At 53.6% G+C, this 16,849-nt stretch overlaps 1 protein-coding gene across 7 annotated transcripts; it reads left to right on the top strand.

Moving 5' to 3' along the window:
• Positions 1-4,581: 4,581 nt before the first annotated feature.
• On the top strand, positions 4,582-16,406 carry Uqcc2 (ubiquinol-cytochrome c reductase complex assembly factor 2). 7 transcript variants are annotated; one of them, XM_087597642.1, is made up of 6 exons: positions 5,270-5,317; positions 8,320-8,431; positions 9,985-10,101; positions 13,161-13,235; positions 13,866-13,935; positions 16,230-16,403. In XM_087597642.1, the coding sequence occupies exons 4-6, from the start codon at positions 13,188-13,190 to the stop codon at positions 16,355-16,357; spliced, it is 246 nt and encodes an 81-aa protein (XP_087453768.1). In that variant the 5' UTR covers positions 5,270-5,317; positions 8,320-8,431; positions 9,985-10,101; positions 13,161-13,187; the 3' UTR covers positions 16,358-16,403. The 7 variants fall into 7 exon arrangements, with proteins under 7 accessions (NP_001101998.1, XP_087453771.1, XP_087453767.1 ...); XM_087597641.1 differs by lacking the exon at positions 9,985-10,101 and having other exon boundaries at positions 5,262-5,317; XM_087597644.1 differs by lacking the exon at positions 8,320-8,431 and having other exon boundaries at positions 5,264-5,317.
• Positions 16,407-16,849: the final 443 nt, after the last annotated feature.

Raw genomic sequence — 16,849 nt, 5'->3', positions numbered from 1 at the left:
ATAATTTGGCAATCGCAAGCCACGCTCCCTCTCGCGAACCTCCTCCCTTGCTAATGCCTGGTTTCTATACAGAGTGCCCATTCCGAGAGGCTGGGGAGGAGTGGCCCCAGTGGGGCTTTCCACTGAGCCAGGAGGCTGTGCTAGCTGGGAAATGAGTGACAGCCAGCAGGTGGGTGTTAAAATGGTCATCAACTCCCCATGAGGCTGGTGCCACTGAGATGCACCCCAGGCAGCGCCCATTAATGTGCCCAGAATGGCACTGGGTGATTGACAAGCTACTGAGCCCAGAATCTGGTTCAAACCACCCACAGAGGGGAAGGGAAAGGACCCTAGGAAAGGCAAGGTTAAGAGGGTCTGGGGTCCTTTAACACGACATGCAAGAGCCCACTCCATGCCGGTGACGGCTGAAGCCTGTGGCGGCTGCATGGCTGATGGAGGGGCTCAAATCTGGACTCTGCCACTTCCCAGCCGGTGACCCTGGTTGACCTTAGCTTCTCTGTGCCTCAGTTTCCACCCCATAAAAGAAGGGGGGCAATTGTGGCCCTTGAATCATCATGGAAACTTTGCTTTTAAAATCTGTGTGCAATGTTTGGTGCAGAGGCTGGTGCAGATGGTACATTAGTTTACCATGTAATTACCATTTTCTTTATTTATGTTGGGTTTATTTTATTTATTGATTAATTTCCATTTTTGGTTTCTCTCTCTCTCTCTCTCTCTCTCTCTCTCTCTTGTTGGTTTGGTTTGGTTTGGTTTGATTTTGAGACAGGGCTTCTCTGTATAGCCTGCCTGTCCTGGATCTTGCTCTGTAGATCAGGCTGGCCTCCAGCTCACGGAGATCTGCCTGCCTCTGCCTTTCGAGTGCTGGGCCACCACCACTGGGCTTAATTTACTTATTTTGAGCCAGGATATCACTACCTAGCTGTGGCTGTCTGGAACTCACTGTGTGGACCAGACTGGCCTCGAACTCACAGAGATCGGCCTGCCTCTGCCTCCCAGATACTGGGATTAAAGGTATGGGTTTCCAGGCATAGTTTATGTTGTGCTAAAGATGGAACTCAGGGCCTCAAGCATGCAGAGCAGCGCTCTGCCCTCTGCCGACTTAGCTGCACCCTCAGCCACGCTGACCTCAAACACGGTATAGCAAAGATTGGTTTCAAGCCCCCCAATTCTCCTGGCTCACTCTTCCCAATAATTCTCGTTTTATTTTATTTAATGTCTGAGTGCTCTGCTGCGTATACATCCACCTGCCAGAAGAGGGCATCAGATCAGATGGTCGTGAGCCACCATGTGGTTGCTGGGACTCAAACTCAGGACCTCTGGAAGAGCAGTCAGTGCTCTTAACCACTGAGCCATCATCTCTCCAGCCCTTTATTTTATTTTTCAAGGCAGGGTTTCTCCATGTAGCCCTGGCTATCCTGGAACTCACTTTGTATACCAGGCTGGCCTTGAACCCAGAGATCTACCTCCCTCTGCCTCCTGAGCTCTGGAATGAAAGGTGTGTGCCACCACTGCCTGGCCTGTTAACTATTTTTAAATCCTTGAGATACACACACACACACACACACACACACACACACACACACACACACAGTCTATTACATTTAGCTAGGCAGGGTATCCTGTGAGTTTAACCCCCAGCATTCAGGAGGCAGAGGTAGCCATATCTTTATGAGTTCGAGGGCAGCCTGGGTCTACGTAGTGAGTACCAGCCTGCCAGGGATAAATAGTGAGACCCTGTCTCAATAATAAAGTTACACTTATTTATTTATTCTCTGTGTATATAGGAGTGGGCACACTTGAGCCATAGCTTGTGAGGAGGGCCTGTCACCTGCCATGTAGGTTCCAGGGATGAAACTCTCTCAGGTCATTAGGCTTGGCAACAAATGCTTTTACCTGCTTTAGCTAACACACAGAGCCAGTTCTCTCCTCCACCAGGCAGAGTCAGGTTATCGAGTTTGGCGCTAAGCACCTTTACCTATGGACCTCGCTTGCCAGCCTCCATATTTTTTTTTTTTTTAGCAATCTGTACTGTGCACCCCAGCAGCTGCACATATTGCTGTACTGGGGAGACAGAGGCAGAAGCACAGGGTTCTCACGTTTGAGGCCAGCTTGGGCTATATAACAAAAACATGGGAACCGGAAAGGAGATGGAGTTGGGCGTGGCAGCCCATGCCTTTAATACAATACCCAGCCCTCGGGAGGCAAGAGCAGGCAGATCTCTGTGAGTTCCAAGCCAGCTGGGTTTACATAGCAAGTCCCAGGACAGCAAGGCTATACGGAGACCCTGTTTCAACCTCCCCTACCACCGCCACCAAAACCAAACCCGCATTTGATTCCCTAGTATTCACATGGCCGCTCACAACCACCTGTAACTAAGGGATCTGATGCACCAGGCACACACGTTATACCTGCTACTGATAAATAAGGACCGATTAATAAAGCCGAAATAAAACCACGGAAGGAGAGGGCAGCTCCAGAGACCGCCTACCCACCCGCCCGTGCCACACGTGTGCCAGTGTGTGATCTCCGACGTTCTCTCTTCTCATTTTCCCCATCATGGAGCAGAGCTCGGCTGTGCTAGGCAGTGCTGTGGAACGCAGAGGAAGAAATATTACCCAGCCCTGGAGGGAAATGGGGGAGGAATGTCAGGGGCGGCTCAGCAGCGTAGGAGGCACGCCTTGGGCGGAGATGGGAAGGAGGCAGAGGGAGGGGTTTAATCTGAGCAGATCGGTGGGTGGTTCAAACCGGGAACAGTCTCCACGGCTCCAGAAGTGATGATAGGGAATCTTGGTTGGGGTGCCAAGGTGAGGTGCCTCTAGAAAACTTCCCTGATCACCCCATTGTGTCCCAAGCCCCATCCCAGCCTCGTCTTAGCTCTTGTTAGCCATGAAGTTGGGTGGTTTCCTGATGTCCGTTTACTCCCTACTTCCAGGCACTGACTGACGGCCAGGGTGGCTGGAATTCACGAGGGCGCCCCCAGGTATTGGCCTGCCACAGCCAAGCTGGGAGTCAGGGGTGGCAGGCAAGACCCCTTGCCCGTCTTAGGCTGTAGGGGGAGTAACTTGATGACAGTGAATGTTTTTCCTCCCCGCTGAGGTACAAAAGCGGTAGGTTGAGAAAGGTGCCAGGGAAAGTTCGTGCCTACCGCCTCCTTCTGTGGTCTTCCTTCCTCTGCCTGCTACACAGCAGGGGCTGGGTGGGCAGTCAGTCCTGCCCCTCACCTAGAGTTGCTCCCTATGTTGTGAATGCTGAGAGGCTCAGACCTAGGGTTGGAATGTGGCTTCATTCATTCATTCATCCAGCACTAATTTATAGGGCGAGTTCCGGGCACGTGGGGCTACACAGATAAACCCTATCTCAAAAGGGAAAACCATAACACACATATACATACACACTCATGTGAGATTATATATATATACATAGATAGATAGATAGATAGATAGATAGATAGATAGATAGATAGATAGATAGATATGGTCACCCAGCACCCAGCAAGATGGCTCACAGGTAAAGGCACTGGTGATATCTTTATCTTTATCTCTATCTCTATCCCTAGGAGGCTGTTGAGGTTGGAAGATCTCAAATTCTAGGCCAACCTGGACCACCTAACAAGCACCCTTTTGCTTAAAATGGTACATTTGGTTCTAAAGAGATGACTCAGTGGTTAAGGGCTATGGCTGTCCTTGCAGAAGACCCTCCCTCTCTTGCTTTCCAATGCCCACATGGTGGCTCACAACTGTTTGTGATTCCAGTTCCAGGGGATCTGGTGGTTTGTTTGTTGTTGTGTTTGTTTGTTTTTGGCCAGGCAGGCACATACACACATAGTCAGACATTCATACACACAAGATATAAAAAATTGTGAAGGACGGTATATCTTATGTTGTATTTTGCCACAATAAAAATATTTATTCTTGGGGCTGGAGGAACAGCAGGGCTATTAAATACATTTATTGCTCTTGGAGAGAATCAGGTTTGGTCCCCAGAACTGACACGCGTATGTGGATGCAGGTAAACACTCATATACATAAAAATAAAGAAAACACACTAAAAACATTTTTTAAAACGCTTCCAGGTTGCAGCAACCTTTTTGGATTTCATGGGAAACCTGCACATGCGATGAGCAATGTAGTCGGGAGGCTGGAGAGAGAACTGTTAACAGAGGTTTATGTGGTAAAGATAAGTACAGGGTGATGGAGTGTGGGAGTGGGGCAGCTGTGTGTGTGCTTGCGTGCGTGTACACGAGTGCCTGCCAGACATTAAGATCAAACACATCTCCATCCATTTATTTGTATTTACATGCAAATGTTTCGCTTATGCAAAACAGTAGACGTCTCCGGGGAAGCTTTTTTAGTCTCGAGCTTGTGAAGTCATTGAAAACGAAGAGCAAAGCTGTCCCTAGGGTACATCGAGTCTGCTTTGCCCCTGGGAGCTGGGCGAGTTCCAGGACGGAAAATCCGAAGAGCTCAGACCTCACTCTCAAAGGTGAGCAGCGCCGCTGCCTGGAGGGCGGCAGGCCGTTGGCGGAACTGCGCATGTCCGCGGGGAGGCCAGCGCGCCTTAGTGCGCACGCGCTCTCTGCAGTTTTGACTCCTCCCCTAGGGGCGGGGCAAGCGGGGCCCAAGATGGCCGCTCTCCGCTACCGGCGTTTTCTTAAGCTCTGTGAGGAATGGCCAGTGGACGAGACCAAACGGGGCCGGGACTTGGGCGCTTACCTGCGGCAGCGGGTAGCACAGGCCTTTCGGGAGGGAGAGAACACCCAGGTGACCGGAGGGAAGGAGGTTGGGGACGTCGGAACGAGGGGAGGCAGGGTGGGGATTCTGCGCATGCGTCGGCCTCCCTGACAGGCTGCACGTGTGCTAGGTACCCATCTTCCAGCTAGCTGCGACGTGCGACGCCTTCTGCTCAGTTTTCTTCCTTGTCTGCACCGTGTAGTGCCCAGTGAAGCGCCTCTGAGGTCCAGATTCCACTAAGCAATCCAGTTGTAAGGCGGGGTTGTTTCTTTCATGACATCCGTTCATGTGTTTGTGAGCCCAGCCTGTCCCCAGAAACCTCCAGCCAAGCCTCACTGCCCTCTGTCACTGTGAAACTGTTTGGGTCTTCCACACAGGTCCCTTGTGTGAGTAGCAGGCCTTCTCCCTCCACTCTGGTTTAGGCTAACCCTTCTCAAGCATGGCCGTGTGCGGAGGGAGAACTCTGTTAGGTTTCCAGGGAAACAGCAGTGAGTTAGATGAGGTCCTGCCCCTTGTGTCTTTGAATTCTCATTCGGTACACGAGGAACAGACAGGCGAGGAACAGACAGACGCAGGAGACAGTCCTAGTGAGTATCTGATCATGGTAAATGTAGCGTTAGTCGGGTTCCTGAGGCTTGCCTGAGGAAGTTACACACAGGTAGGACTCAAGGCGGGAAGACAGTGAACTCTGAATTTTGGGGCGGCCAAGCACCGCAGAGCAAACCAGACTGGCACATTACAGAAAAGAAAGCAAGCCTACGGTTAGTGAGTGGCATGCCCACAGCTAAGAGTTGAAGCTGAAGGAAGGCAGGAGGGTTTGTTTGTTTAACCTACAAATGTTTGTGCAGTGCCCACTGAGGCCAAAAGAGGGCGCTGGATCCCCTAGAACTGAAGTTAGAAGTGGTTGTGAGCCACCGTGTGGCCACAAAGAATCGAACTTAGGTCCTGTGCCCTGCGTTAGGAGTCAGATCTTACCAGGAAGCCAGTGAGAAGCCACCGGGGACGTTTAGTCAGGAGACTGATGTGCCCTAATTTCCAAAGGTGCTGCAGCCAATGGAAACAAGCCGCAGAGAAGCCTGCGGTGGTAGTGCTGGAAGAGAGAGATGCTTCAGGTAGTGCTGGCAGTGGCACAGGAGGCAGAAGTAACAGCAGCCTGTAATGTGGGGGTCACATTAGCAGCACGGAAGTCCTGGAGTGGGGTGAAGGAGAGGAACCGAGGACAGCTCCTAGATTTTTCCCCCCCTTTTCCTTTTTTGGCTTGAGCAGCTGGGTGCCATTTACTCAGACGGGAAAGACTAGAAGAGGAGCAGGTGGGGTGTGGGAAGTGCATTGCACGGTTGACGTTAGAGGCTTTAAACTGGAGATGCCAAGCAGACCCACTTCCAAGTGGAATGTCAAGCAGGCAGGGGGTTATTTGAGCACGGAGGTCAGAGGTGAGGGGTCAGATGCTCAGTACACTTAGGTAGCCGGATAGATGACCCGTGAGATGGACCATGTCCGCCAAAGCAGAAACACTGCAGGTATTGTAGCTCATTTCAACCAGCTAAACCAGCCCACCTCATGACTAGGTCGCCGATTGTGACATGGGTGGTGGGTCTGGCCCAGGGTCCTCACCGACCTGTATCGTACGGATCACGGGCGCCTGTGAATAGAGATGAAGCCCCCGTCCCACCTCATGCACCATATCTTTGTTTTTTGTTTTGTTTTTTTCTTGGAGCTGGGGACCGAACCCAGGGCCTTGTGCTTGCTAGGCAAGCGCTCTACCACTGAGCTAAATCCAACCCCATGCACCATGTCTGATGTAGTTCTTGGTACACAAAAGCATCCCATCTGAGCCAACATCCAGGAAAGCAAGGGGTTAGTTGTGGTTTCTGAGGCTAGTGGTCTCCAGATGCAGCGGAAGTTGCTGGTGGAGTGGTGAGGCTAGAGGGCAGACTGTGTCCTGTCGCTTCACGCACTCCTTGGTTCGAGGCCTCCGTGTATGTGCAGCCCCAGGCACTGCTGACACAGGCAGTCTGGTCCTCCGTCCCCAGTAGCTTAGAGTTGGGCAGCCGGAGCCTGGAGGCTGGAGGAAGAGAGATTGGGCTCACCTACTTAATTGCTGGGGTAAGACAGACAGCAGGGAGGGGAGAGCTTTCTCCTTGGGAGCTGTCACCCTTTGTCACTACCTAGGGACTCGGCTTCTGATCAGCTGAGGCCCACACAGACTTAGTCATAGCAGCAAAATGCAAGTCGGCTTCACCAGAGGTTCCGCCGCTGCTGATGGATGTGTTCTGGGTGGAGTGAGCCAGGGCGTCTTGGTGGCCGCGGGCACGTTACTCAGAACCTCTGTCGTAGCTCATCCTGATGTCACCTGAAATTGAGCCTGCTTGGGCTCAGTAAATCTTGGTGATAATTTTTGGAGGGAGCAGTGCTGGGCTGGGATGGAGAGCAGTGTGTGAATCACTCCCTCCTCCACCCCCAGATCACTTAGGAAAGACCTTGAGAAGGGAAGGCGGCTCTGAGAGACGCTTCATTAAACCCACAGTAGAAGGTGGGATTAAACCTGGGGGGCAGGGGAGGGTGGTGGCTGTGACCACCCCCCAACCCCCACCCCTCCACCACTTGTCCAGAAAGTGGAATTAGAGGGGGCGGAGGTTGCTGTGCTGAGCAGCCTTGCTAAGACCTGCGTCCTCCTGGCCTCTCGGCTTCCAGTACAAGGAAGGTGCACAGAGCACTTGGCACATCTCCTCTTTGAGCCTTTGGGCCACCAGGTGAGAAAGCCATCACCATCCTGATTTTTACAGATATTGAAATCAAATCAGAAAAGTAAAACCTTTGACTCAGGTTCCTTGACAGTAAGAGACAAGTGGACAGCCCAGCTTCTGTGCCCTGGTCCAAGCAGGTCTCAACAGGTCCCCTGTTACCAGTCCTCTTGAGAGGCCTCCTGTTACTTTCTTCTGTAAGCATCAAGTCCTCCCTCCCTCGATTCACTGATCAGGCCTTTTGGATCACAGCAGTTGGGGGAAGGAATTAAACGCTTGAGGCCTGCTTCCTTTTCTGTGTCCCACTCACCACCTCCCAGTGCAGCAGGGAGAAAGGGGGTCCTCAGTGGGACACCAGTGCAGGAAGGCCAATTAATAATTCAGACTACAGACCTGAGCAGAGCCCTCTGCCTCCTGGGGGTTGCCCTTGGGGGATCTCGGCCCACCCTAACCCCACCAGGAGGTGGGTGGCCGTGGGGAGCTGTGGGGAGCTGGAGGGAACACAGGGAACACCTTTGCCACCTTGTGCCTGGCGGTTGCTTTTGAAGTTCATGGCTGTGGGTCTGGTCTACTCTGAATACCGCTTTCTTAGAGTTCTCATTCCCTGCTGCTCCTCGAGCTTCACAAAAGAATCTCGGTGTGGGGGGAGGGCCAACAGCTGTGCTTATTGACTCAACTGCAGGCAAAGAGCCTGCTAATGAGCTGTCAGGTGCCGGGTGGCTGGCTGGAAGCTCTGCTGGGCCAGCCTAGGCAGCTCAGACCACCGGGGAAGGATCTGGAGATGCTGCCGCCTGGGGGTTGCTGCCTGTCCCGCCCTCACAGGTCTCGGCCTTTGTGTCTTGCAGAGGGTTAGATGATGGTCCAAAGAGGAAGATACCAAGCCTCGCTGGGTTTCTAGCAAGGAACAGTGCTGGCATCTCCTCAGAGAGGGTCCAAGGCATGGGGGTAGTCATCCAGGTGAGACCTGCTCTCAGTACCTCAGTGGGCTGCCTGGGTCATGACAGCCACAGAAAAGGCATCTGTCTCAGTGTGAATCAGACTTTGGGGACATGATCTAAGGACAACTCGTAGTCTTTGTATGTTGCAGACACTACAGCGGTGGGTTGTGAGGGAAGCGGTGTCTAGGACGGGCTGAGTACACTGTCATTTTTACCCTCGGTCAGGGTGTTTGGAGTAGGGAACTGTGCGTGCGTGCATAAAAGTGCAGCGGCTCCTCTCAGAGGTAAATGACTATATCCAGTAGTGGTCCCCGCTTCGCCAACTCTGGGCCTTCAGTGCCTGCCAGCCCTTGGTGTCCAGGTGCCCTGGCCTCCCAGCCTCAGTACCCTGCCCTCTCAGGCCCTTGCTCTGCCTTCAGAACCTAAGTCTTTCTAATCTTTGAGACCCAGTGGCTCTGGACCGCTGAAGTCCACACACCAGAAACCTGACCTGCTGGTCTGTTTTTCCTGTGCCCTCTCTCCACCCATCCATTCTGTGTTGGTCAAGCTCAGACAGTTAGGGACTGACTGCTCTGCCCTGTGTGCCTCCCCACCCTCATGCCCACGCCTGTCCTGCTGAGTTCTGCAGTGCCGCCATGCCCTGACTGCCGCTCAGCCCCACACGGTTCAAGGCAGGTTGGTTTTCAGTTTCTTGTCCCCTCCTTGACTGCTGGCTACTCCTTTGTGTCCCTCACGGTCTGATTCTCTAGCAGTGCACCCTCCATGGTAGGTGCTCAGGAAATAGACACCCAATTTCATTGACAGGGATATGCTCCAGTCAGCATGGTTCCTGTCAGAAGTTCATTACTGAGTCATGGAACCTTCTCGGAGAGCCTCCTGGACCAGATCAGCCCCACCCTCATTAGCAGAGCAGTCCGTGCCACCTCCCCAGTGTGCTGTGCTTCCCTTGTGTCACTGGAGTGGGGCCTCTGTACGAATTGCTGTCACCACCCAAAATTCAATTTTGAAAATCGAAGTCAGTGCCTACGGCGCTGGTGTAGATTTGTATGTATAAAAGTTTAATATGGTAAGGAGGGCGGCTGAGCAGGGGACGACGGAGGAACGAGACTGCTGTGAAGGGCGCCCCTCGAGGAGCGTTTCACAGGGAACAGCGTGGAATTTCCCATACTGCCCATGTGCGGCTCTTTGTCCCAAAATGCCTTTAATCTCATTAGGTGCAAATGCAAGTCCAGGTAATTCAAAGCTTTGCATGTAGGAGTCTTTGCTGACACCCATAGATTTCATGAGAGATACTGGGTGTCCCGGGTTCCAGAGTATTTGTGCCGGTGTGTGAAGGAGGGTAAGGTGTAGGTAGGGACAAGACAGGGCAGGGGTCCCCCGGAGCAGCTACAATGCACACAAGACTGAGTTCTAGTTGCTGAGCTGGAGTTGGACACAATGCAGATCCTCAGATGGGCTTTGTTGCTTGCTGTCTCTCCTTAGGCAGGAAGAATTTGCTAGAAATTGGCTTGTTGCAAACACCGACTTAGTGGGAAATTAGATGGCAGGTATATTTTGCATTGTGTTATCTAGATCCCAAGGCTGGCCTTGAACTCATCACACTCGTACCCCAAGTTCTGAGATGATCAGCCTGTGCCACCATCCCTGCCTACAAAGCTCTGTGAACACTGAGGAGGCTGAGGCTCCAGGGTCCGTGAGTTTCTGCTCTCCAGTCTTACGGTTGCGAGGGTGGCCCTCTCCTCTGTGCTCACCCTGTGGGGCAGCCCCTGGCAGGGTTTGGGGGTGGGTGCTAGGGCTCAGTTCTGATTGCTGTAAAGGCACCCTGCTGCGCACTAGGTCGCAGCCTAATAGTGGGAGGGGTAGGTGCAGATGAACAGCCATGAGAACAGCCTTTGGCAGAGGCCACCCCCTTGCCACCATGCTTAGTGGCTGCCCGGAGGTGTCCAGGTCAGGACCAGTTCTCACTGGCTTGCCCCCAACCCAGTAACACTCCTACCTGAGTGGCACTGGCCCTTCCTGGCTGTGTTCCCTGGGCCATGCCCCAGCAGTATGCTGGGGTGTTTCCCCAGTCTTCCCTGGTCCCTCTGCACAGGCCACAGCACGCTGCATACCCTGTGTGCTCTGTCTGTATTAAAATGTAAGCTCCAGCACTGGGCTAATCATCACAGCACACGCTGGCCAGGGGCAGCCATATCACCTCCTTCGACTTTCACATTGCCCTCAGAGGTAGGAGCATATTATCACTCTTTTTTTTTTTTTTTTTTCTTTTTTCAGAGCTGGGGACCGAACCCAGGGCCTTGCGCTTGCTAGGCAAGCATTCTACCACTGAGCTAAATCCCCAACCCGCATATTATCACTCTTAAAGTGGAGTTCACCACAGTGGGTGGTGCTCTGTCCTGTGAGGGTTTTCTCAGACAGTGGCCAGGATTGGAATGTGGGCACAGATTACTAGACAATGGCATTATGTCAGTGTTAGTTGCCCTGAATGGTCACATGAGAGAACACTCAGAATCTCAGCAAACACATGCCTGAGTTGGGGCGGTGAAAGGGCCTTAGAAATAATCAGCCATTTATAAGAGTGATGCAGTCGTGCCAGCCGTCAGTGAGTGGCAGAGGTCTGTGAGTTACCCAACATGTCGTAGCTGGTGCCAGGATCCCTCCCCGGCAGCTGTCCCACTGTCCCTGCAGCCAGTGTGAGGCCCTGCTCACATCAAGGCAGATGGGTGCCTTGTGCAGGCTGTGGGGTTTGTAAGCCGACAGTCGGCCCAGGTATTGAGAGCACAGCAGAAAAGATGCCCTTCTGTGGTGGTGGTAGACGTTGTGTGACTGCTGTGTGAGGCAGCTGCATATGCACATGGGGCTGTGTGTGCATGCGCGTTTGAACGTGCACATGCAGAGGACAGCTTCTGCTGTCAGTCCTGCCGTCCGACCTTTTGCCCTCCCCCCCCGTTTTTTTTTTAAAGACAGGCTCTCTCTGCCCGGTAGGCTCTAAGTAGGCTAGGCAGACCAGCCACTGAGCTCCAAGGATCCACCTATCCCCTGTGCCCAGCACTGCAGTTAGGAGTGGGAGCCCCTGAGTCCTGACCTCCGAGTAGAGATGCTGCATTCTGTGTCCAAGGGTGAGAACTTGGGGTTCGTGTGCTCTGCCTCAGTGCTCTTTTTACTCATGCTTGCTCAAGAAGCAGCATGCTGGCACACCCCTAACCCCAGCACTCAGAAGACGGGCGGGAGGACCTCTGTAACTTGAGCACCAGCCTGGTCTACACAGTGAGTTCCAGGGCAGCCAGGACTGCAGAGACCCGGACTGCCCCCCACACACCAAAGGAAGCAGCATCAGCGGTGTGCCGAGCACTCCCTCCTTGGAGAATATGGCTGCTGCCTCTGTCTTGCTGGCCCTTGTTAGGGAGGTGCCAGCCCCACACACGTCTTCCTTAGTTTTAATGTCTTAGTTATGTAGCTCACTCTCCTCTGGTGGCCTCCTGGACAGCCCCTGCCAACCTTGAGCAGGGGACACATCTGCAGAAAGGAAACCAGGGTTGGGGCTGTCACTGAGAGCGGGACCTCATTTGACACACAGGCAGAAGAGGGCTGCCTCGCTGAAATGCTTAACTCCTGGTTTATTTATACGCTCACTCTTTTTTTTTTTTTTTTTTAATGTTTATTCTCCCCCCCCCCCCCCGGAGCTGGGGACAGAACCCAGGGCCTTTCGCTTGCTAGGCAAGTGCTCTACCACTGAGCTAAATCCCCAACCCCCACGTTCACTCTTAAGAAAGGATTTAAGTCAGGGAAAAAGCCATCGTGTGAATTCTGGGAAAGCTATCAACAAGAGTTTTGTTCTGGGAGCCTTCAGAACTGACAGAGTAATGTAATGAGGTGCATAGACCAACAGCAAGGACGGAGAAGAGGAAGGGTTAAAGAGTAAAGGCTTGGAAGACAGAAAACCTGTCTTTCCAGGAGGCCTGCCCCCTTCCTGGGGACAGGCACATCCCCCCCCCCCCTTGCTTCCCGGCTCCGGCTCCCTCGTGTTGCTGTGGGTTCTCCTGGTCTCCATCCTGCTTGGTTCACCTGTTTACAACATGGTCTCCTTTCCTCTCCAAGCTGTCTCCTTTATAGGCCTACTGCGGCTCTCCATGTATCCCAGGCTGATCTCATGCTCCGCCCTGCCCAAGTCCTGGGATTGTCTGTGTACCCTGACCCTTTTGGCTCCCCCTTGCAGTCTTAGCAGCCCCTTGCTTAGCAGAGCTGGAGGTGCTGGAGGTTTCCTTGGTCTGTTTGTTGTGGTCTTCACAAGAGTATTCCGTCCTCGGAACACTGATCTTGGCTCACAAAGCTGCTCCTTTTTTTAAGGCTTTCTCATGCCCCTGGGCCCCAGGTGCTCTCCCGCTCCATAGCAGCACCCACCGTCCCCTCCTCATTACAGGGTCCCTTGCCCTGGAAGGCCTCCCTTCCCTGCCCACACTGCCCCAGTCTTTCTTTACTACCCACACCGGGTGTGGTGTTCCCAAGGTGCAAAGAACTGCTCAACACTCTTGTTTGTTGAGGGCTCAGGGATCCTGCAGGTCGGGGCGGGCGAGGTGGGGCTTTTCATCACGGAGGTGACTTTTCTTTCGAGAGCTACAGGGAGGTTTGCTTCCTGCGTGTGCCCTCCTCTGTGAATTTATTGTACACATAGCCCTCCCTCGAGGTATGGGTGCAGCGAGGGGGCCCAGCTCCTCTGCTCACTTCCCCGGGGGCACGCTGTCTTTCAGGTTGCAGAACCCGAGGCCTGTGATCAGATGTACGAGAGCTTAGCACGACTGCATTCAAACTACTACAAGCACAAGGTGAGTGGGCACAGGCCTTTGTGTCCCACCCGAGGGGAGGACCAGTCAGAACGGGGACCTGATTATACAGCGTTTGTAAAGATCGTGTTTGCAACTTTGAGATGTAACCACTGCTTTCAGCTAAGTCAACAATGGCACCCGTAAGGCCTCTGAATAAAAGCCATGCTTCTGTGTGCCAGCCCATGCTCCGTTCATATTCCTCACTCGGTGATGGAACAGATGTCACACGCTGATAAAGATGGAGAGCCAGGACCATGCTGTCACAGCGAGGCCCACTCCTCAGCCTTAACGTGCTGACTGTCAAGTTCCACGAAGTGTGGTTTCTCCCAGACTTGAAAAATATGTCAGGAGCGCCACAAATAGTCACGGCCAAGTGGAAGAACTGGGTGCCGAAGGGATTCCTTCCAAATACCAGCCACCGGGGTGGGCTCCACCTGGGAGCTGCTTAGCTGGAGGAGTCCTGGGCCTGCTAAATCTCCACGGGATGGCCCCTGTGCTCCTGACCTCCAGGTGGCGCTGTTCCCACTATTGTCCGGTCTGGGGCCTCACTCAGCACCTGGTAAACTGCAGGCGGCCAGAGGAAGACCGAGTGTGCAGAGCTAAGTGTCCCTTCTCTCCTGCCCCTTGCAGTACCCTCGCCCCAGAGACACCAGCTTCAGTGGCCTGTCCGTGGAAGAGTACAAGCTGATCCTGTCCACAGGTATGAAGGCATGACTGCCCTCCCTGGTTGGCTTTAACCAGCCGGGTCAGGCTCGCTGACAGGTTTGCGTGATGGGAAGCCTTGAGTAGCAGAGGAAATCCTGAAGCTACAGGGCCTGAGCCACAGAACATGGAAGAGGTCAAAGGCATTACTCATCTTAGTAAAATCATCTTTAGTGCTTTTAATTCAAGGCTGGTGGCTGGGAACATATTAGCCAAATTGGAAGTCATTGGATTCAGTTTGGAAGGAAAATAACTTTATTTTTATGGTCCTAAGGGGGCTTTGTAAACAATGAGGCTTTTAATTAAAACAAAAAGCCATTCAGTGAGTGAGTATGGGGATATCCGTCTGAGTTATCTGCCCCAGGAGATGTGGTCTGCAGGTTCGATATGCGTCCAACGAGGTCTGTTTGGGAGTCATGGCTGGAGCCCAGCTCGTGGGAAGGAAGCCCCTGCCAGCCAACCCTCCTCACTTCCCCGTTTCCATTGTCACTGGAAGAGTCCGAGCAGGCGGGTCCTGGGAAAGTGCTGTTCTTATTGCCAGGGACATTGTATATAAAAATAGGCTAACCTTTTCTGGGAGGGAGGGCCCTGAACGTTGGCTGTCTGGTAGTCTAGAAATTTCTCCTTCCTCTTGGCTGGGAAGATTCGGCCTTCTAGAGTCTTGCCCTTGTGGGCAGATGGGAACCTGGCAACGTCATCTGCTGTGTCTGTCAGTGCTGGCTCTTGGGAGGGCAGGTCTTTGACTGTGTGGCCAGGCATCTCTTTGAGGTGTTCGTCTCTCTGACGTATAATTTACTCACACACCCGAGCGTGCATCAGCAGCAGTGATGGCATGTGTGTGAGGGATCTGAGAGTGGACTCAGCAGACTGTGCTTCCCACCATCTTGTCCTTGCCCCTTCTACCGGACCTCAGGAAGCCTCTCAGCAGGCAGCAGGGGAGTGTGGAGACTGTTGGTCTGGCTTCCCATCAGCCCCGGAAACCCCCACAATGTGTGCACAGCAGGCCTTGTGTTTTGTCGCACTTGTGTGGAGCCATTTCCACCCAAGTAAGGCTTCCACACCGCACAGGAGCAGCAGGGCCTGCAGTGAGGCCCCCTGCCTATGGCCTTAGTGTGTAGGAGAGCAGCCACCCCAGGGTCACCCTTGGCACCTTGTGTGGGAATCTGGACATGGGAAAGTCCCAGGGTGGGAGGCACTGCTGTGGCTGCCACACGGTGTATTCCAGGCTGGTGTGGAGCCACTGCCCAAACCAGTAATTGCAGCTAGCATTTGTGTTACAATGGGTCTACAAGCGAAACGGTATGGTAGCGTGTGAACGGCAGGGGAGCGTGTAAACGGTATGGTAGTGTCTGAGCTTACACCTAGGGGTTACAGAATGAGAGGTCGGCTAGGAGACAGACGTCCCTGTGCTCCATGGACATGCAGCCATGGTTGTCACAGTTGTCAGTAGGGCCATGCTGGCCTTATCAGTGGCTGACCGTGTCATTGCATTTATGCAAGGGGGCTGGGGGAGGGGGGCAAGACAGGGGTTCTCTGTTTAGTCTTGGCCATCTTGGAACTCACTCTGTAGACCAGGCAGGCCTTGAACTCAAGAGTTCAACCCACCTCTGCCCCATGAGTGTTGCAATTAAAGGTGCGGGCCACCACCACCACCTCCTGTGTGTGTGTTCTTAAATTGGTTCTCTGCACACATGACGAACACAGAACCTGCCACCATTGTGAAGGTGGCAGCATGGGAAATTTTTGGTCTTCTGGTTTTACAGTTGAACTTAAGGTTGCAAGGGTTCAGGGATTTGCTTGGGGTTGGGTGGGGGTGGGATGTCGTGTCCACCTCCCTCCCCACAGCCTACAGGGGCCCACACTGCTGACAGCTCCTTATAGCTTCCATAGCCAGGACCTTGCCTCCCTCTACCTGGTTCCTGCAGCTGATATAGACATTAGTAGGCCAAGCTTGGAAAGAGAGTTGGGCCATTCTTGGTGTGGGGTTGGGGGTTGGGCAGGAAGCACACCTCGGAGGTGCTGAGAAGGGCACAGTCAGGTCGGGAAGGAGGTCGGCCATTTCCTTGCTATAGTGTGGCATGGGGCAGGAATGCACATCCGTGGTGCTGAAGGGGGTGGGCAGTAACCCTCGGCCTTGTGCCCTCACCACCAGCCGTCTCCTATCGGCAGAGAGATCCACTTTTCACAGTACAGACCACTGCCCGGGACACACAAAGCAAAGCATGTCCTTCATGAGCCATCCTCATGGGCAAGTGTAGGAAGACGTCTGTCTGTTCTGTCTTTCCTGTGCAGACACTTTGGAGGAGTTTCAAGAGATGAATAAGAGTGTGTGGAGGAAACTGCAGGAGAAGTTTGCGCCCACAAGGCCCGAGGAGAAGCACAGAGCCTGGACTCGGGTGCTGTCCCGCCCACGGACCTGACTGCGCAGTCTCCTGATGCCTGTCAATAAACTGCCCAGTTTCCCCACCCTCCTGGTTTGGAATTCGCTCATCTGCGCCACCAGGGAGGCCCTGGCTACCCCAGGCCATTTCAGCCCGAGCAGGGGTGCTACAATGCAGGGCATCCCCTCCCAGCCTGAGGTCTGTCTGCAGCCCTAGGGAGGAGTCTCAGGGCCCCTGCGGCATGGTAGCAGCAGGCCACAGCATGGCCGTCCTGCGTGGCCCTCCCACTCAGGAGACAGCTCCAGCCCACCAGAAACGCACGCCCAAGTGTCTGACCCGAGTGTGGCAGGGGCACTGGGAGGTTACAGGGCCACCTTACTGTAACTGCTTAGAACCTCGCTTCCATTAGGTGCTCAGTTCCTACTCAGGTGACCTGCAAGTGGGCAAAGGGGTCGAGCCCAGCAGGGCACCAGAGCCCTGGCAGGTGTTGGGCTGCAGTAGGTGGCATTTAGCATCCTGAGCTTGAGGAGG

This window comes from Rattus norvegicus, chromosome 20, assembly GCF_021556685.1.
Source record: "Rattus norvegicus strain SHRSP/BbbUtx chromosome 20, alternate assembly SHRSP_T2T, whole genome shotgun sequence".
In the NCBI taxonomy this organism is placed as follows: Eukaryota; Metazoa; Chordata; class Mammalia; order Rodentia; family Muridae; genus Rattus; species Rattus norvegicus.
Note: the sequence above shows the minus strand (reverse complement) of the source record. Positions and strands in the feature narration are given on the sequence as shown.